General features: G+C 36.8%; 1 protein-coding gene across 10 annotated transcripts in view; it reads left to right on the forward strand.

Moving 5' to 3' along the window:
- LOC149793319 (monocarboxylate transporter 14-like) overlaps positions 1-21,795 on the forward strand; it is a 47,142-nt gene that overhangs the window by 12,405 nt on the left and 12,942 nt on the right. For 2 of the 10 annotated variants that reach the window (XM_089967292.1, XM_089967293.1), the window contains exons 2-6: positions 8,665-8,859; positions 14,301-14,351; positions 14,711-14,819; positions 20,729-20,999; positions 21,420-21,563. In XM_089967292.1, the coding sequence (XP_089823418.1) occupies positions 14,739-14,819; positions 20,729-20,999; positions 21,420-21,563 (496 nt within the window). In that variant the 5' untranslated portion in view covers positions 8,665-8,859; positions 14,301-14,351; positions 14,711-14,738. The remainder of the gene's footprint in view (positions 1-8,664; positions 8,860-14,300; positions 14,352-14,710; positions 14,820-20,728; positions 21,000-21,419; positions 21,564-21,795) is intronic. The other 8 variants (XM_089967290.1, XM_089967291.1, XM_089967294.1 and 5 more) reach the window with 5 other exon arrangements.

Consider the following 21,795-nt stretch of genomic DNA (forward strand, 5'->3'; position numbering starts at 1 on the left):
GTTTCTGATAATGGCAAAATCGTCCCTCTTCATTTGTCCTCAGTGGCTATCGAAAACAATATCGACGTCTTCGACATTCATAATGAGAACAGATATAGCCAATATTGCTGGATCAAAATTGTTTGTGCGCTTATGAGTGGCCAGTACAGTTAACACTGGCAAATGTTTCTACTGCAGAAACTGTTTTCATGGCTATGTACGAGAAAACTTGCTTGAGCATGATGTCCAGGACTGCATTTATGCTTCGAGTGCTGTAATGCCAGGCAAAGAAAAAATATTTTAGCGTTTGGAAAGATATCCGCAAAACAAGAGTGACATTTGTCATTTTTACCCATTTTGAAGCGCTTACTGTTCCCATCACTGGTTCTAAAAAGCAGGACTCTTCATTACCAGAGAATATCAAGAGCACATTCATTTCTGATATTCGTACAAACTGATCTACGTTAAAGAAAGCTTCATCAAATTCATGAAATGGATATGCGTCATTGACTGCGTAGAACATTTCATAGATATTTTGCTTGGCGAATTAAAATATGTTAGCCGCATCACTCCGGCAAAAATTATTAATATGCCTGCCAGACAGCAGAAATGATTTAATACAATGAAAATTGTGTTGGATTTGCGAGGAGCCACATGTTTGCGACATAGTGGACGATCATTGTTATTCTACGGGGAAATGTAGCGGTGCTACTTACAACAGCTACAATCGTTGGATGGCGATAGATGATTTTACTCCGGTGGCGCTGCATAATCTGCGTGGATATGACTCGCATTCGATTGCAAGGCATTTTGGATTTAACCATAAAGTCACTTAACATTTTAAAAAATCATGGAATCCTATACTTCATTTTCACATGGCTGACTACGTTTTATAGGCAGTTTTCGGTTTATAAAGGCCTTGTTAGGTACATCAATCAAATATACAAAGCGTTTTGAAATACCTCGAATGAGTAAGAAGACCATCTTGACATGCTCACGCACAGGGGAATTTACCCGTATGATTTTATATCATCGTGGGACAATTCGATAAAAGGAGTTTGCCTTAGAAAAAAAGTTTTTTAGTCAGCTTGACAGTGGAGACATTTATAATACGGACTTATTACGTGCTTGTAAGGCCTGGAACAAATTCATCTGCATGTTCCACTACGGGCAGATCCTGTTTGGTATTTTACGAGCACGCCCTTTGATGTTGCTCTAAAGAAATCTAATATGCAGCTGGAATTGATTACGGCGATCGACATGCATTATTTGATCGAGAAAGGACTTCATGGCGGACTTTCTGTTGTTTGCCAACACGCATTATGTGGCCAACAATAAATATTTACCGAATTACAATTCGGAGCAGCCATCAAAGTAAAATGTCCATGTAAAGTCCAATAATCTTTATGTTTGGACCATGTCGCAAAAGTTGTCTGAGGATATCTTTCCTTGTATATCGCCAGAACAGTTTACCCAAGAAACCTTGCAGATCTACGACGACACTGTCTACATTTTGGAAGTTTTCTTTTGTATACTGATAGAATTCATACCTTTCCTTATGACAATCCATTCTTGCCAGAATATGTGACAGTGGAGCGCTCTGTTAAGTACACATACTCTAATGCTCAAAGAAAAACTGGGTGTTGGCAATATTTATATTCTAGAACTGATTCCAAATCTGATGTATATGTCCCGGTGTTACGAGTCTACGCCCTTACAATTAGTAACAGAAAAGTGTGATAAAAAAATAATATATGTAAAATTCAACAAATATTTGGTTTCTTTAGAATACAAACTGTAAATAAAAAGCGTACGGTATTGCAAATTAAATCTCAAAATAATCCTAAAATTAAAGCCACAAGTCCTAACAATAAAATTTCGGAATAAACATTAGTAGAAATTCAAATTAAATCCAACACTGAAGGTGTTGATATGGCTGTGGATGGCTTGTAAAGTGTTGATATGCCAACAGCCGTTTGTTAAACATAGTAATACAATCAAAGAAGAAATCCTGCTGGAAATTTCAATATAAATTCAAGTCTCTATTTTCAAGAATATTATCAGAGCACTTTTTGTATTTCCAAAGATGAAATAATTTGATTAATTCCAAATAAAATACTGTACACAACAATCACATGATTCTGCTCGGATGTTAAAGCACGAATAAATAATTTTTCCTGTAACAAGGTTATACAATCCTACACTAAACCTTCTTCTCCTTCATGGATGGTCATATCAACGTAGGCTTTTCACTAACAAACGTCTAATGAGTTCTAGCTGGTTCTAAATGATGATGGTACGGAACTGGCCGCCACAGAGACCACTATCAAAATGTTGCTACTATTCATGCATGGATGGTCATATCAGTATCAGGTTTTGTCTAAAAGATGTTTTGATATCTAATTGGTCTTAAATGAAAATTGTACCGATCTGACGTCCAGTATGACCGCCATGACAGCCATCTTGAAAATTTTGTTCTCGCTCCTCCTTCTGAAAGAATGGTCGCATTAATATGGTGTTTTCATTTAAGGATTTCTTATGATGTTTAGCTGGTCCGTACGAAAATAATCCCTATCTGAATCCTATATGACCTCTATGGTAGCCATCTTACAAATCTTGTTACGACAACCCTACTTATACATAAATCCATATTGACGTGGGTTGGTTCTCCAGAAGATTTATTATGACCTGTTCATATATTAAATGAGAATGGCGTTGATATAACATGTCATCTTACCGCCACAGCAGCCATCTTGCAAGAAAATTATTTTCTTACTGTTCCTCGAGAATGGAAAGTCATATTTTGAACATATTGTTATCTCTACTTCTCTCCAAACAGATGACTATATCAACATGGGGCTTCCACCATTAGACTACTTATGATACCTAATTGGTCCTAAATGAAAACGATGTCCAGTGTTAGATCCAATATATCTGTTAGTCTTAAATATCTTGCTGTCACTGCTGCTTCTGAATAGATGATCACTATGACGTAGTTTTCACCAAAAGACTTCAAATGATGTATATTTTATCCTAAATGAAAATGACTCCAAGCTGACCTTTAGTGTGTGTACCATAGCAGATAATTTGACGATCTTGTTATATCTGAAGAATACCAAAGATAGTTTCAGTTAAAAATAAGAGATGTTCGTATCTGGAAATCCTGGTAATTCTTTTTGTCCAGAAGAGCGTCGGTCATTTTTATATATTAGTATATTGCATCCTAAAGACTACGTTGGGATATATTTTGTGAGTTTATTATATGATGAATTTGTATATTCAGTAATGGCTTTTTGGTGCTAGAGACGTTCGAACCGTCCTTAAATGTTTTGTAGAGCAGTTTTGTGCAATCCATCCTAGAAAGACTTTGATGGATTGTTAGCCTGAAGATAAGATCATCATAGAGGTATTGACGTGGTTCTACTTGTTATTGTTGTTGTTGTTGTGAGGTTTAACGCCATTTTTCAGCACACGATAGGCTATGCATGGCGGCCAGTATTAATGGTGGAGGAAGAACCCAGGAAAACCCCGGGAAGAACCACCGACCCACGAGAAGCTACTGGCAAGCTTTCTCACATACCCACATTGGCCGAATCCTGGACTCAAACCCACGCAGACAGAGGTGAGATGGCAGTGATCCGCTTTAGACCACTCGGCCACTCGGGGCCCCCGTGGTTCTACTAATGGGCTTACCACAGTGTTTGGAAATATATGTAATTATTATGCTTCAGGCCTGATTCCACGAAACTTTTGTCATGTGGTTAAAACGATTAGTATTTTTCAAGCTGCTACATTTAGTCCTCTACACTTTTGTGACTTACTTTAATAGATGCGTTAGTATGGAAGTAATGTGATGTGATGTAATTTTGATTTTTAACGTAGCTTTAACAATTTTTCAGTCATATCGCTACGATGTCTGCATTGTGGCAGTTTATAGTGATGTCTAGCACTGGGGCATCATGCCGCAGACATGTAGTATGATGTCCCACCCAGTCACATTATCCTGACACCAGGCCGACCAGTCCTAACACTAACCTGTTAATGCTGAACGCCAAGCGAGGCAGCTGTTAGTACCATTTTTTAAGTCTCCGGTATGACTCGGCCGCTTCCGAGGCGGACGCTCTAACCACTAGGTCATCGGAGCGGTCAGTATGGAAGTAAATGAATCATCTGATGTACAAAGGGTCTGTTTGAGTTTGTTCCAGTACCTGACTGCCATATTTCTAAGGTTTAATATTTCAGATTTCGTGTTTCTATTTTGATTAAATTGTTTACCTGTTATCTGCAGGTGTCAACAATTATATGCATCATATGAGTAAACAAACTGCTTGGCCTCCTAGTGAGAACAGTTGAATAATATTAATTTAATATTAACGGCATTTAAATTGAGTTGCCATTCAGTACAAATTTGATTGCCCTGTGGTCTCACATCCGAATCATACAAAGACAACGTCATCTGCAATTAAAACGTGTTGTAAGGGTTATATCTAAGCTAGGTGATGAGGTGTATTCATTGCCTGTCATTTATCCCGGTATTAAATACAACGGGACTGCATACACCACCCAGTATGGCATCAGTATTAGAGACAGTAATGTTTGATAATTTAGTTTTAGGTTTCACATTATAGGTTACTGTATATATATATGTAACAGTAACCTATAATGTGAAACCTAAAACTTATACTAGACCACTCGGCTACTAGGGGCCCCCTGTTACATATATATATATATATATATATATATATATATATATATATATATATATATATATATATATATATATATATATATATATATATGTGTGTGTGTGTGTGTGTGTGTGTGTGTGTGTGTGTGTATATAAATGTAGCTGTCTTGAAAGCTTGACAATCAGTGACATAATAAAAATGTTATCTTAGACACGCAGCCCTCCATTGGCACCATTTCATCTTCTAAGCGCGGAGCGGATTTTATTTGAAAAGACCAGCTTAATAAACACAACGTATGTAATTTTAAGGTATTGAAACATGCAGAAAAAAACTTTTACCAGCAATGTGCATTGGAATAATGTATGACTAACGAATGCCAAGGTTAAGATTTGCCATAACGTTTTTTAAACATATAACTTTTAGACATCACACGAATGAAAGAAAAAGGCGAACAGAGCTAATAAGGTTCTCACAGCTTTATAAAGAAGCCCACAAAGATTATACAATAATATGCTCTGTAAATTGAACTATTAGAAAGAGACAAAAAACTTACAAGAAAATGAACTATGGACCTTGTAAATAACCTAACTACAGACAAATTGCTTGAAATTTATACACACGTAAGATCGATTATATTGTAACTGGCACAGCCTGTGGATTTTAATTACTTGATTGTGGGCTTCTCTTAGTTGATAATCACATTAGAATTGACAATGTATTGAAGTTTAATGAACGAAAATATATTGTACGTCATGTCTGAGACAACTAAAAACTACAAACAAATTAAGTTTCGGATTAGGACGAATCTGATTGATAGTATTCTTAGCTTGGAAAAACAACCCGCTTTTATTTGTACAAGATTTAAAACATGAGGGCAAGTATACCACAAAGATAGCGGATATAATAGACAAAATGGGAATAAGCATAACATAATGATAGCGGATATACTTGACAAAATGGGAATAAGTATAGCATAATGATAGCGGATATAATAGACAAAATGGAAATAAGCATAACATAATGATAGTGTATATAATGGACAAAATGGGAATAAATATAACATTATGATAGCGGATATAATAGACAAAATGGGAATAAGTATAACATAATGATAGCGGATATAATAGACAAAATGGGAATAAGTATAACATCATGATAGTGGATATAATAGACAAAATGAGGATACGTATAGCATAATGATAGCGGATATAATATACAAAATGGGAATAAGTATAACATCATGATAGCGGATATAATTTACAAAATGGGAATAAGTATAAGGCAATGATGTTGTATATAATAGACAATATGGGAATAAGTATAACATAATGATAGCGGATATAATATACAAAATGGGAATAAGTATAACATCATGACAGTAGATATAATACACTAAATGACGATACGTATAACATCATGATAGAGGATATAATAGACAAAATGAGGATACGTATAACATCATGGTGGATATAATAGACAAAATGGAGATATGTACATGAACGGCGTTTGGGGGTGGCAAGTGGGGCGACCGCCCCAGGCCCCGCTCTTGAGGGGGGCCCAGCGCTTCCGGCCTAAGGTCTCATTTTATTATTTCGATTAAAATACCCGTTGTCCACGAACAGGAGTTTTTTATGAATAATGAAAAAACTAAATTCATGCGCCAAATCGCGAAAGTTGATCTAGTCTAGACATAATCAGTGTTTGCAGTAGCATACCAATCGAGATACCGATACTCTGGCCCCGCGCGGTCATGGTCGGCCCTAGGCCCCGCGTACTCCTAACGCCACATCTGGATACGTATAATATCATGATAGAGGTTATACTAAACAAAATGGGAATTCGTATAATATCATGATAGCTGATATAATAGACAAAATTAATGATGCTATGCTTGCTGAATAATCTGGGATTACAATTTTTAAAAACTCGACTTAGAATAAAAGAAGTAACATGTATGTAGATATTTTATCAGGTCATATAGATGTAGAACTACCAGACTGTGTAAAAACAATATCTGGTATTATTGTATTTATATGTTTGATTCCACATATCCTATGAACTCGACATCGTTCCTATCGAGGTAATCTTTCATTTCAATATGGGTTTTTTTTGGGGGGGGGTGGGGGGGTTGCGGGGTTGCGGGGGTGCTGTTAGCTTTAACGGCACAGTATTGTTTATATTATACCAAGGACATGAGAGCTCAGTGCTTTCTAACAACGTACTAAGACAGTCACTTATAGTCATGAAATACTTCTAGAAATATTATTAAGGAATCTGTTTAAGATCAGTTGTCGACTTTTATTTTTAAATAATATGGCTGCCGTTACTTAAAATGGAAAATCCATTAAACGACTTCTCAAAAACCACTAAGCAGTTTTTATTCGGAAAGTTGCATATACTCAGACAGCATCCTTGCTTGAAGGGCTCGTACGTTTCTACTAATGATGATATCTAGCACTGGGGCAGCATGCCGTAGTCAAATACACTGCTAATACAGTTAATATTGCTACACTTACAAAACACTTTAACCACTTTCTCCAAAAGAGGCTTAATATACTTTAATTAAAATTCACAGCAAGTTTTCTTCCCTTAACTTCTTTCATATTTATACAAATGAATCCGTTTCACCATCAGATGTGGCTGCCATTGATTAAGTAGAAAAGCAATATTCACACAACTTTTATCTCAAAAGGCTCTTACAAATAATTTGACCAAAATTGGCACAACGTGTTTGGCACTGGGCCTTTTCCATACGAGACAAATGATACTACTGAAGATATAAAACTAGAGGAACTTTGGAACAGGTATTTCCATAGCATATGCTATCAACAGCATTTGAAGAAATTTCTACAGAATCCCAGATTTCTGGGCCATCTCTTCTTGTATTTTGCTATTAGACAGATGTCCGACACACTGCGCAGGTGGCCTAAGTGGTTAGAGCGTCCGCCTCAGATGCGGGAAGTCGCGGGTTCGAATCCTGGCCGAGTGATACCAAAGACTTTTAAAAATGGCAGTAGCAGCTGATTTGATTGGCGCTCAGCATTAAGACTTAGTGTTGGGACTGGTTGGCCTGGAAAATGTGACTCATTGGGCTATAATGATACATGTCTGCGGCATGATGCTCAAGTGCTAGACACCACTATAAACTGCCACACTGCAGATATCGTAACGATATGACTAAATTATTTAAGCTACGTTTAAAAATTCCAAACACCCAAACAAATGCTGGACAGGTGAGCAATCTGAAGTCCATGTTGGTGTCTTGTTTACGGATTGGGTATAGGAAGGATGATCTCCAGTTATGAGGCAAGAGGGTAGAAATTAACAGTAAAAGAGAGTTAGGTCATCAAACAATTATGAGACTGCAAGTTTTATCATTTAACGCAGTGCTGTCCAGCCTTTTTGACACCATTAGCCACTGGAAAATGTTTTTCTTGAACCCGATGGCCGCAGCAGAAAGCTGAAAAGCAAGGACTATATAGCTGCTCTAGCTCTGGCGGGTCATTTAAAATCAGCCCATGAGCCGCGGGTTGGACAGCACTGATTTAACGTCTCAAATAAAACGAAGAAAGTTATCCAAACCAGCACGTTTTTTGATTTTTTTCTGGGTTTTGATTTGACAAGAAGTGGATTCTTCATCAGATTCTTTTCGGGATAGCCTTTTATAAGTTTCCAATATTGACTGATCTGGAAGCTTTAAGTGTATCTAATATTCTCAAGAAAGTTTACTTCTATCGTTTTTGCTTGACGATTATGTTCATTTATTGCCGACTGCAGGAGAGTGTCCATCTTCGCTTTTAGCAGTGTCACGTTTCAACCCGACCGTAATCCGCCTTAGTCATGTCTAGTTGGCACCGAGAAAATGCATGATGTTGACTGTTTTATAATCGAACTAGAAAGTTTATTGTGATATATGTCATACAATTTATTTAACCCCCTTAAATCCATTCATATAGCTATGGTGACAATAAACAACGTATTTTTGTTTTGTCTTAAGGTTTTAAAGCCATTGTTCAGTGCATGATAGGCTACAGGTGGAGGCCATTGTATTAGGTAGAGAAAAGAACCTGTGAATACCCAGAGAAGAATCACCGACCCACGGGAAACTACTTGCAGTCTGTCTCACATACCAAAGTTGATCGAGCCGAGACTTGGACCCACGCAAACGAGTGAGTTGTAGAGATATGTAAAGGTGAGCGCCTTAGACTACTCGGACATCCGAGGCCCCAAACAGCATATTCCCAACGTTATTCCATTTCATCTATTTACAAATACTCATCACAGCTGGCATAGAATGGGTTCACGAAAAGCATGAGAATCTTCTGATATTTGCTCTGTTCAATCTAAACCCATTACTTACTGATAAATCAGGCAGAAGTAGTACAGAGGTAGCCTGGTTCTCATCTTCAGCTATCCTGCACGTGTTGTTATATCCAGGTATAGATACAGAAAGCCGCAGAACCGTAAAGTTTCGTTCAGTTTGACCTATCGAGTGGTTTCGTGAGATCTTAGTCTACGAGGATCATCGGTTATAGCTGCATCACACTCCCGGTGCTCGAGAGACCGCATATAATTAACATCCTCCATCTTACTGAACGTAAGTACTCACCGTGCCTTTTCCCCCATGAGACACCGCGCTACTTCGTATTCTCACTGCAGTGTACTCTGCTAGCTTGTCTAATTAAGTCGCATACAGGACTCACGGTACTAATTCAACTCCAATAGTAAACATATGGAAACACTATCATATTCAAAATTCAATAACTTAAAATGTGTGGGTGCTGATGATGAGGCCAATAATTATCCATGCACATCTAACCTTGGTGCAAGCTTATGTGTGGAAAACACCATATGAGCCACGGCATTTTGTTTATCTACATGTGCATGAAACACATGTTATTGATTCTGCACCAAATGAATCAGGTGCTACTTTCATTATTGAGTACTCCTGAGTCAAGCCTGTAAAAATACTAAAATTGCATCAGTAGAAATTTGTCTATATTTTTTTTTATTATTTACATATAGGATAAGCTCTCAAAATATATTTTTACTAAAATTTTAATTTTCATTATTAACCAATTATGGAACCCCAAACCGGTAAATACTCTTATTTGTTTACCCATTTCTAGACTGGTTCACAGTTCTTCCGTATAATTAGAACCGTGTATCCTACAAGCTAAACCATGATCGTGTAAAGGTCTAAATAATACGCTAACAAAGAAGCTTATAAACAAAAAACTGGCAACGTAGCTGTTTGGTTGACAGGTTAATGGGCATTCTTGATAAAAGCCATATCACATAAACACACAATTTTCATATTTGTGTTTTTGGACTGTCCACATACATTATGTAAAAGCAATACAGGTTTTCGCTTCCGCACGATAATCTTTTTAATTGTCATACTTTAATATTAACTGACTCTTTTCATAAAATGAGCTTGATTCTCCCTCTTAGCACCACTTCACTTAACACCTTTAAAATACATTATATATATATATATATATATATATATATATATATATATATATATATATATATATATATATATATATGTTATGCAAAATTATTACTGATTGAATTTTTTATATAGAGTTCATTTTCAGGTGCAGAGGAAGAGAAATAAATAAGCGATAAATATCGGAGTCACGCCAGAGTCTGGTTAAACGAGAACAGAAACATTAGCAAACTTAAATATGCATTAAATATACTGAGTTTTCTATGTATTTTGTCTATATTATTGCTATTATGTTGTACGTGAATTTCGTGTGTACATAAAAATAATTTGATTTGAACGATAGCTTTATGTACGAAGCCAGAGTGTTTTGTTTAAAAGAAATAAAAAAAGTAACAAAGCCAAAGGAAACGTGCTGCCTTTGCGGGGCACTACTTTATAAAATTCATAATTGTACAGTAGCGTAGCTATGTATACCCATAGAGTCACGTGCTTGACGTAGACAAATCAAGATACCATGTATGAAATTTATAGTGCTACATTAGAAAATTGTCTAACTGCATCCTTGTTGCAAGTACTTAAAATCAGGATATACTATGTAATTGGAAAGGATTAAACTTTGGATATGCATGTCAGATGTTTCACAATATATGTAACGTTTATGGTGACATAAGACTGCGCCAGACAAGTCAGGAGTATCTAAATCGTGTTCGTGGTATTCTTATAGCTTTTCGACTATTTCAAGCACGATTTGGACAGTAGTTTTAATTCTTATGAGATATAAGAGTCTCTTGTTTCGTGTGCTGCATATTTCACCTACGTAATCCTATTATATCTACCTCGTCATATTACACCTACATCGCCGTATTACACCGTTCTCATTTTATTACGCCTAATTTGTCTCCACCTCTGTAATAAGCACAATCGATTAGTTGAAGTTGCATGTGTGATTATATATACATATATACATGTACGTACGTGCCATCTGTCGCACACTGTCTTAGAGAACAATCTTAGATTGTGATTTTGACAAGAACTATTTCACAGTTCTTAAGAGCGATACATTTGCTGGAATTAGACAGTGGTAGAAGTTTTCCTTTCAGGGTGAAACATTTCCTTGATGCATGCTGCCTTTCTCAATCTTAAAATAAAGACTTAATCAAAATAATATAAGTTAACATAATCTCACATGTAGCCAAGAAATTATATGGGGGGGGGGGTGAGCCTCATAACAACTACAATTCTTACGTAATGCACCATTAACAGCCAGTGCTTATTTACAAATCCGATATTACCTAAACATATTAACCGTTCATGTTTCATCGTCAGGCAGTTTCGAATGAATTGATTCTTTCATTCGATAAATAATGACCAAGACTGCATACATACAATTTGAAACGTTTTTGGTATAACCTCACGCCTTGCACAATTTACCTACTCATCTCTGCATTTTACGACGGTAACACGACTGACCTTTTAAACAGAGAACGGCATGTTCATTAACATTAGGTGAAATATTATCGGTCACCGATGTGCACAGCAGATATAGACTGCCGTATTTCCTTGTATATTTGTAACCTACATAAGATCCTGTCTATCGGATACTAGTATTTGCCTTTTCGAAATCGAAATTATAAAATAGACGCGGTTATAGATAATAATTAAAATAATTTGCAATATGTAGCCTCTAATATTTTTTATTTATTTGAATATACATTCACTGATCGAATATCAATGTTGATTTTTATGAATCGACTACAGTCTATGGTTTGAAATTACAGTTTAGTGTGCATCTCCTTTTTGATACTTTGTACACAATGTTGCCTTTTCTAATTTACAGATAATTAAACCTTCACGAGAACTTCATGTCCACGTCCATTTTAAGAAACTTGTTTCCAGAACTCTGTTTGGTGTATTTCTCTTTTTTGTTACCTACCCCCATGTGTTGGGCATGTTGGTTGTCTACTCCCTGCTTACTTTATAAAGGCCCAGGAAATGAGCCCAAATGAAGCAGGCATGTATAGGATTTACTCATAGTCCCTTTGTTTCTAACCCACCCACCGATCATCCAAGCCAACCCACCCCCGCCGATTTTAAAATGAAAAACTCGAGGATATGACAAATGCACTAAACATAGTATTTTTATTCATCAATTTATAATTTCTAACCTGATTGACCACAGGGAGGTTGCTCACACCATCGGAATAGACAAAACCAAATTCTGACACTGAATTGAATGCATTACAAAATATATAAAAAGCGCTAAATTTATCGGCTGTATTTTTTTCTTCTTATATTTGGTTGTATTTTTTTTTTACAATTTATATTTGAAATCCAGAAGTGAAAATGATCAAGCGGCGCTAGCAATTTTTGATTGGTTCAGATATGAAGTAAGGCGACGATGTATATTCCATCACCCACGTTACACCCATTAGTCATACACCATTCATGGATGGTCAAGAGATCCAGTGAGGAAATTCTGGGAATTGTTATTTCTGTAAAACTCTAATCATATGCAAATTACGAACATGTAGAACGCCACCATAAGGAACCGCTGAACAACTCAAAACTGAATAGGAATGATTATGTCTCCTGAGCAAACAGCAGATGGACCCGTTATCGGTTAAGACATCAGGACGGCGGGGTGGGATATATATATATATATATATATATATATATATATATATATATATATATATATATATATATATATATATACCACCCCGACGTCCTAATGTCTTGATCAGAATTAAATGTTTTGGGTATTTCAGTTTTAAGGGAAACTTTCTTGCCTGAGATAATTAGTAAGTATTTTATAAAATGCCGACACGCTTCGCGGAACTATTTTATTACGTAACTTCTGGTTTAAACAAAATATATAATTTATTTTCATGGAAATGAGCAGCATGCTAACACCGTCCAATTCTGTGTTATATCATTTAACGTTTTGAGAAATTTGACAAAAATAACGACTGAATTAGTTTTTAAAAAAACAAAAACTTAAACGTGTTGACGTTATTGACAGACAAGATTACAGTAAGCAACTCAAGATGGCGTCCGACACGCGCAGTGATGATTGTACACTGGTGATAGTATTGTGTGCTATCAATGTATGCCACTAAACATAGCTACATATATCTCTAAATTGGTTGCAACAAATATTTCAAGTCATGAAAGTGTTTTGAATTATAAACGCAAACGCATTGCATATATATATATATATATATATATATATATATATATATATATATATATATATATATATTAGTATACGAGTTTATCATCTGACAGTAATTTTCATCTTGGTGATCGTGCTTTGCAAGGCTGCCGTCATATTGATTTCCAATGGTTTCATGTGATACTGTTACTAGCGTACTTCGAATAAATACGTATATAAATCTTCCATCATGCATTCAAAAAACTACAGGTTTATGAATAACAAGGTAAGTCTGTTATTTGTGTAAATTATTGTTTTATTTGACTTTCTTTCTTGTTTTCCTGTTGTCAAGCGCGCTCTTACGCGTGCAATTTTTCCTTGCTGACTTGACTTAAAATATCATGGTCTAATGTTTGGGCGCAAAACATCATTTTTGTTACAACATGGTCAACAGCATTTAACAAAACCTTTGATTTCGCGAGTTTGGGTACTTTGTCGCTGTATTCAAACCCGTGCTTGCGTGTCATCTTTCTAGTAAATATGTACACCTACCGTTTATATGTTCGTCTACTATTATCCTATGTTGGTACTCTGAACATTTGATTTCATTTATTGCTGTTAATTGGGTGCGACTTGTTCATTTTCATACACATTATTATTACAGCGGAAAACATAGTCGTATACATCTACAGTGCCAAAATGGGAACACAGGCGCATATGTCCCAATAGTGTTTTTTCAATAGTTTCGAAGGAATATTTTCGTGAGTTACTAGTTAATACGAATTGACTCCGAACAGAGATGGGAGTATGGGTGTTCATATGTGCTGCTGGCGGAGGTGCGGCGGACGCGATTTCATCACATACACAAACACACACACACACACACACACACACACAAATATGCAACTTAGATTCCATTTTAGTCTGCATATTGAAGATCCTGTAACATCAAATTTCTCAAAACAAGTAGTCTGTCTTAAAAGATGGTGTTCTCGTTGTTATTGCTACGCCCTTGTATTTTCAGATTTCAACTTTGCAAGCTCGAACCATGCTGTGAATTATTGTCTCCATTATAGTAAGTAATAGTTTCATCTCAATATTAGATCGATAGCCAGGCCAATCAGTTAATCAGTTTCATCCTAATATTAGATCGATAGCCAGGCCTATCAGCTAATCACATTTTCAGCGTGTCCTATTTTCATTATGGTATTAGATTGCCAACCCTTTGAGTCAGTGAGTAGCATTTGCATTTTAGTATTAGACTGCTAGATTGACCAATCAGTGAATTAGATTTGCAAGCCATTATTAGATTGCTAGCCAGTCAGGGAGTCATATTTGCATTCCAGACATTAGATTACTAACCTGACCAATCAGTAAGGCTTGCAGGCCTCGTCAGTCAGTGAGTCACATTTTCATGCCATTATTATATTGCAGGTCTGGCCAGACAGTGAGGCACATCGGCATGCCATTATTACCTTGCATCCCAGGCCAGTCAGTGAGTCACATGGGCATGTCTTTATTACCTTGCAGGCCTGGCACGTCAGTGAGTCACATTTTGCATGCCAGTATTAGACTGCAATAATGGCCAATCAGTGAGTCACATTTGCATTCCATTTATACCTTGCAGGCCTAGCCAGTCAGTGACTCACATTGGCATGCCATTAATGGACTGCAATCTTGGCCAATTATTGAGTCACATTGGCATGCCATTATTACATTGCAGGCCTATCCAGTCAGTGAGTCACATTTGCATGCCAATATTGGACTGCAATAGTGGCCAGTTAGTGAGTCAGATTTATATTCCAGGACAGTCAATAACGACTGTGGATTTTAGATTTCGCATCTCGTGAGATATCGCTGGAATTAAGAACTGAAGATTATGTGTTAAAATCTCTTGGAGTTAAAATATCTTTTTCAGCAATGAATGTATTCAACAGAAACAGTGAGATACAATCACTATAAACTCAAGTTGGTATCCTGATATGATAGGATTTTCAGTCTTTCTTGCATTTTCTGCATTGATGACGTCACATTTCTGGTTTTGTGTGTGAAAGTTTTTTTATAGCCGTATATCTTCTACATCATTTTCTGTATTGAACTAAAACTAATACTACTTTCTGCCTAACGGTGACACCCAGTTCTGTTAGGGTTACTGTGTGCCTTACGGTGACATCCAGTTATGTTAGGATTACTGTGTGCCTAACGGTGACACCAGTTGTGTTAGGGCTACTATGAGCCTAAAGGTAACACCAGTTATGCTAAGGTTACTTTGCGCCTAACAGTGACAGCCAGTTTTGTTAAGTTTACTAAGTTTCGGACATTGCCACCCATTTATGTTAGGGTTACTATGTGCCTAACGGTGACATTCGGTTCTGTTAGGGTTACTATGTGCCCAACGGTGACATCCAGTTATGTTAGGAGTACTGTGTGCCTAACGGTGACACCAGTTATGTTAGGGTTACTATGTGACTAACAGTGACAGCCAGTTATGTTATGGTTACTTAGTGCCTGACGTTGACACCCAGCTATGTTATGGTTACTGTGTGCCTAACGGTGACACCCAGTTTTGTTATGGCTACTATGTGCCTCACGGTGACACCCTGTCATGTTAAGGTTACTATCTGCCTAACGTTGACATCCACTTATGTTACGGTTAATATGTGCATAACGTTGATATCCAGTTATGTTGGGGTTATTATCAGCCTATCGATGACATTCAGTCATGTTAGGGTTAATATGTGCCTAACGTATGTTAGGGTTACTGTCTGCCTAACGTTGACATCCACTTATGTTACGGTTATATGTACCTAGTTGTGTTATGGTTAATATCTGCCTAACGTTGACATCCAGTTATGTTAGGGTTAATATGTGCCTAACGTTGACATCCAGTCATGTTGGGGTAACATGTGCCTAACGTTGACATCCAGTCATGTTAGGGTTACTGTCTGCCTAACGTTGACATCCACTTATATTACGGTTAATATGTACCTAGTTATGTTATGGTTAATATCTGCCTAACGTTGACATCCAGTTATGTTAGGGTTAATATGTGCCTAACGTTGACATCCAGTCATGTTAGGGGTAACATGTGCCTAACGTTGACATCCAGTCATGTTAGGGTTACTGTCTGCCTAACGTTGACATCCATTTATGTTAGGGTTACTATGTACCTAGTTATGTTAGGGTTAATGTCAGCCTAACGTTGACATCCAGTTATGTTAGGGTTAACATGTGTCTAACGTTGACATCCAGTTATGTTAGGGTTAATATCTGCCTAACGGTGACATCCAGTTATGTTAGGGTTAGTGTGTGCATAACGTTAACACCCATTCATGTTAGGGTTACTAAGTGCCTGACGTTGACACCCAGTTATGTTAAGGTTTCCTGTCTTTGCTGCCTGAGCGCCTTTACCCATTCATAGGCGATAAGATGCGGTCCACTGAACCCTTTTTTGTTTTCTTGTTAGGTTGTTGATGTTGAGATTTGGACCCAACGTCTGTTGTAAATATTTTGTATCTTATCCAAAAATTTGCAAATAATTTGACGATATATAGCTAAATCAGGTCATAGACCAGAAAATTTTATAAAATGATCTGTAGTTCGTTGTCTGTCGTCCGTCCGTCCGTCCGTCTTTTAGCACTTGTTTGTTAGCAATACTCCTAATAAACTACTTGCATTATTGCATTCAAACTTTACACACAACACACATTCATATCATGGTCTACATGGTCCTAAATGAAAATGGTGATACACAGACATATTGAAAATCTTGGTAGCGCTACTCATCCAGAGCACGTGATTTTCACTAGAAAACTTCTTATGATGTTTGATTGGTTTCAAATGACAATGGAGCCGATTTGACATCAAGTATGACCACCACGTAAGCTATTTTGAACATATTGTTCTCACTACTCCTCATCCATGGATAATAATGGATATCAAGTTGTTTTGACTAAAAGACTTTTTATGATATCTAATTGGTCTTAAATGAAAATGGTGCCGATCTGACGCCCAATATGGCCGCCACGGCAGCCATCTTGAAAATCGTATCACTGCTTCTCCTGAATGGATGGTCATGCCAACATAGGGTTTCCACTCCAAGACTTCTGATGTTGTCTAGTTGGTTCTCTATAAAAACGATGCCGATTGGACTTTCACAATCTTATTTTTACTACATATCCCACGTGGAAGGTCAAATTAACACGTGGTTTTCACTGAAAGACTTCTTATGATGTCTTGCTTGTTCTGAAACAAAATAATGCCGATCTGACATCCAATACAGCCGCCATCGCAGACATCTCAAAATACTTGTTATCACAACTCTACCTGAACATAAAATTCATATTTTCACCAGAAGACTTCTTATAATGTCCAGTTGGTCTTAAATGGTGCCTCTATCTGACGTCCAATATCAGTCAAGTGGAAAATCGTGTTATTGCTATTCAACATGAATTAAAAGTCATATCTTGCAAATATTGCTATCTCTACTTCTCTCCAAATGCCTGTCCATGTCAGAATGGGGTTATCTAGCAATGGACGTTTTTATGATACCTAGATGGACCTAAATGGAAATGGTGTCAGTCAACACCTATTCAACATGAATTAAAAGTCATATCTTGCAAATATTGCTATCTCTACTTCTCTCCAAATGGCTGTCCATGTCAGAATGGGGTTATCTAGCAATGGACGTTTTTATGATACCTAGATGGACCTAAATGGAAATGGTGTCAGTTGTACATCCAGTATAGCTGCCACGACAATAGTTTAAAACTCATTTTGTCAGTACTTCATGGATATGGTGATCATTACGACACGTGGCTTTTACCAAAAGGCTTCTCATGATGTCCACTTTGTCCTAAATAGAGATGGTACCAAGCTGACATAAAATATGTGTACCACAGCAGCTAATATCTGAGATAACTTGGACACTCAATAGTTACAAATGGTCTCAGCTTGAATTTCGGAGAAAAAAATTGCCCTGTAGAGCGAAAGCCCTTTTGAGGGACTCTTGTTTAATCGAGTACCATACGAAAATTGACATGCAGTACGCATACTCGTTCGTCGAATCTAAGCTAGTTTACTTTTGATTTTTTTTATGACCATGGTCAAAGGTTACGTTTCATCCAAACTTACAGAATACTAACAACAATTAGGCTAACACAGACTGAATGATAAACATCCACAACGTATCGGGCGGTTCCATGAGTTAAAAATAAATGGATTATACTACAGTTATTTCCATGTTGGAACTATTTTAACTTTCAGAAGTAAAACATGTCTGCATTAACTGAGACGCCATGTTGTTAAAAATGCTTGAGGTAAAGGACTGTGATGTGATGATTAAGGTTCGTAAAACAATGATTGTGCTTCCAGTGAATGTACGAAGATTTTAATCCTCTGTGTTACGCTATACGGGCTTGCTTTTCTTGGATGTGAATGTTTGAAATAAAGGCATGGTTTATTCCGCGAACTCTTACTTAAAATTGTTATCACAGTAGCGAATATAGTAAATTCTGCATCAATCTGTTGTTTATTGCTCTTTTATAATTGACTGGTGGAGAATATATCCTTATCACACTATGTTGTATTCATTTATTTGTTTTCTAAACGAACGAAGTGATTTCTTTAATTTAGTTTGCAACTTGCGGATGGTAATGAAGTCATAGTTAAGCCATGTTTTCTATTTATTGCCAGAGCTGGAAGCCCCAGATATTGATTACTTTCCGGAACACCTCAAGTCATTCTGCACGGAAAGCTGAGAGTTGTTTTGGATGTAGTTTCCCATTTTCAGAATTATCCTGCAAATGTCACTCGAAAACTCGAAATTAGATCGTGTGCATTTTGTTTTCGAAGAATAAACAGCTCTTGTATTTAACTTGAAAAGATATGGGTCATATGTGACAAGAGTTAGTTTACTGTGTACATGCAAAATTGTGCAATAATTGGAGGAACAGTGTCGATATTGTACGAAAAGTATCAACCGCTTGCATCATCGGTATATCAATGGTTATCTGTTAATCTAATGTTATCGGCAGAACAGTGCACAACTGTTTTGCTTACGTATGCTGAAGAAAAAAGAAAATTTCTGTCGGTGTTTGAAAAGTATTTGTTTTGCCATGGAGATAACAACTACAAAGATCAAGGTTTGAAAAACGTTGATCAGTCGGAAGGAACAGCAGGTAATTCCTAAAAATGTTTGTATTTGAAAAAATATATTTCAGGTTTTAAATAAATAATGGAATGAAATAAAGCAAGGTAGACTGAAGGAATAGAAAATTTAGAGTGGTATAATCGAACAAAATTTAAAACTATGGAGCACTATTAACTATACCCTTCACATATTGTAAGGGTCATGACCTTGTTTCCGATGGGTAAAATCAATCTGTATGTTCCGACTGTGTCCACGTTCCGCATTAAATTCACAATATCGGTTATGGACGAACAGTGTGAAAGAAAGAGAGCTTGTGTGTGTGTGTGTGTGTGTGTGAAGAATTGCTGGCAATATGCCGAATGTTATGTTATTTTACCTGTGTACACATATTTATTTACTGCTGCCTGTCAAGGAAAAGTGTGTGTGTGTGTGTGTGTGTGTTATTTGATTTTGTAATGTACTTGTAACCATTTTCCGGTCATATCGCTACGATGTCTGCAGTGTGGCAGTTTATAGTGATGTCTAGCAAAGAAATATATAACCTGCAATAGTATAGATTATGAATTTACTTCTTGCTTCAGTGTATCTAGGTAGATAGTTATGTATTAATGTTTAACTGTACCTCAGCAGAACAATGACGATATCATGGCCTAGTCAGATGGGGGTCCCAGACCCACCCAACCCACTAAATATTACAAATGTACAGTCACTATATTCTTTGGCACGTTTACTGCGTATTTTGCACACTTTGAGTAAAACATTATTGAAAGTGTGTTCGTATGATATTCATATATAAAGGAATTTAAAGCTATGAAATCAGCGTACAAGAGGTAAGCATATATATATATATATATATATATATATGAGTCAGAAATGAAGCGTATCTTGGCTTTTAGGGATAGGAATCGCTTGTCCTTTTTACTTTAGGGATAGAGATCGCTTGTCCTTTTTACTTTAGGGATATGGATCGCTTGTCCTTTTTACTTTAGGGATATGGATCGCTTGTCCTTTTTACTTTAGGGATATGGATCGCTTGTCCTTCTTACTTTAGGGATAGGGATCGCTTGTCTTTTTTACTTTAGGGATATGGATCGCTTGTCCTTTTTACTTTAGGGATAGGGATCGCTTGTCCTTTTTACTTTAGGGATAGGTTTCGCTTGCCTTTGTTACGATCGGATAAGAATCGTTTGTCATTCTTACTTTAGGGGTACAGGATATGAACTCATTGACCAGAGACAAAGAGTAAAAACAAACTTATGTGTTTAGTGTATTCCATGCATTCATGAAACTGTACATTTCAGATGAAGGAGGAAAGTAAAACAGAAACTAGGAAGGTGGCAAAAGGCAAGAGCAGAAGAGTCCCAAATGACCGAGTACTTCAGCAACAGATTCCCCCGGATGGAGGCTGGGGTTGGGTGATAACGTTTGCATCCTTTATGGTAGGGTTTCTCGTAGATGGAGTCGCTTTCACGTTTGGAGTCTTCTTTAAAGAGTTTGTGAATCACTTTGGACAGAGCAAAGGAGCCACGTCCTGGATAAATTCGGTGCTAAATGGAACTTATCTTACAATAGGTACTGGAAATATAACTTTGCCCGGATTATTCGATTTGTATACTTTAATAAAGGTACTATATACTCCTATATATCACTCGTTACAGCAGCCTATATTTACTGCAGGTAACTTTAGAAATCGTTTTGAACCACTTTACCTGCGTAAAGCTCTTGACTCCAAATTCAAAGACTGAAAGAAGTTTATCCAAGGTTGACTTATATAGTGAATTCCATTGATGTAGAGATATATGCAGATATAAATATTGATTGAATCTTAACCACAAGCACTGGTTGGAAACTTTTATCTTTCAAGCTGCAAAATTAAAATATTTTAGTACATGTTTAAAAATAAGAAGAATGGAATGGCAAAATGTATGCCTAAATATATCATTAAAAAACTACTTTCATGTTCATTGACTTGTATTTTTGCGTTAATTGCAGGTCCTCTCGCAAGCGGACTTGTTAACATGTTTGGATGCCGGAAAGTTGGTATGTTCGGAGCGCTTCTGTCCGCTGCAGGCTTTTTCCTGTGCACATTCTCTCCGAATGTCGAGGCAATGATTATTCTGTACGGTTTTATCGGAGGTAAAGAATACATTAAAACATGGAATTAACGGAAATTTCACCCTGTGTTGTATGTCTCGAACTCTCCATATGGAGTTGCAACATAGTATGTCATCTTCCAGGATAAATATTATAAACATCCCCATAATCGGACACTGGCGGACCAAATATATTGGCCGTTTTACATAGGTGTCCAATCTGTAGTTGTAGGGCCTTAAAGAGGATACACGTTTGTGGTAAGTCTGCAGAGCAA

Source organism: Sinohyriopsis cumingii, chromosome 8, assembly GCF_028554795.1.
Source record: "Sinohyriopsis cumingii isolate HCF-2022 chromosome 8, ASM2855479v2, whole genome shotgun sequence".
NCBI lineage: Eukaryota > Metazoa > Mollusca > Bivalvia > Unionida > Unionidae > Sinohyriopsis > Sinohyriopsis cumingii.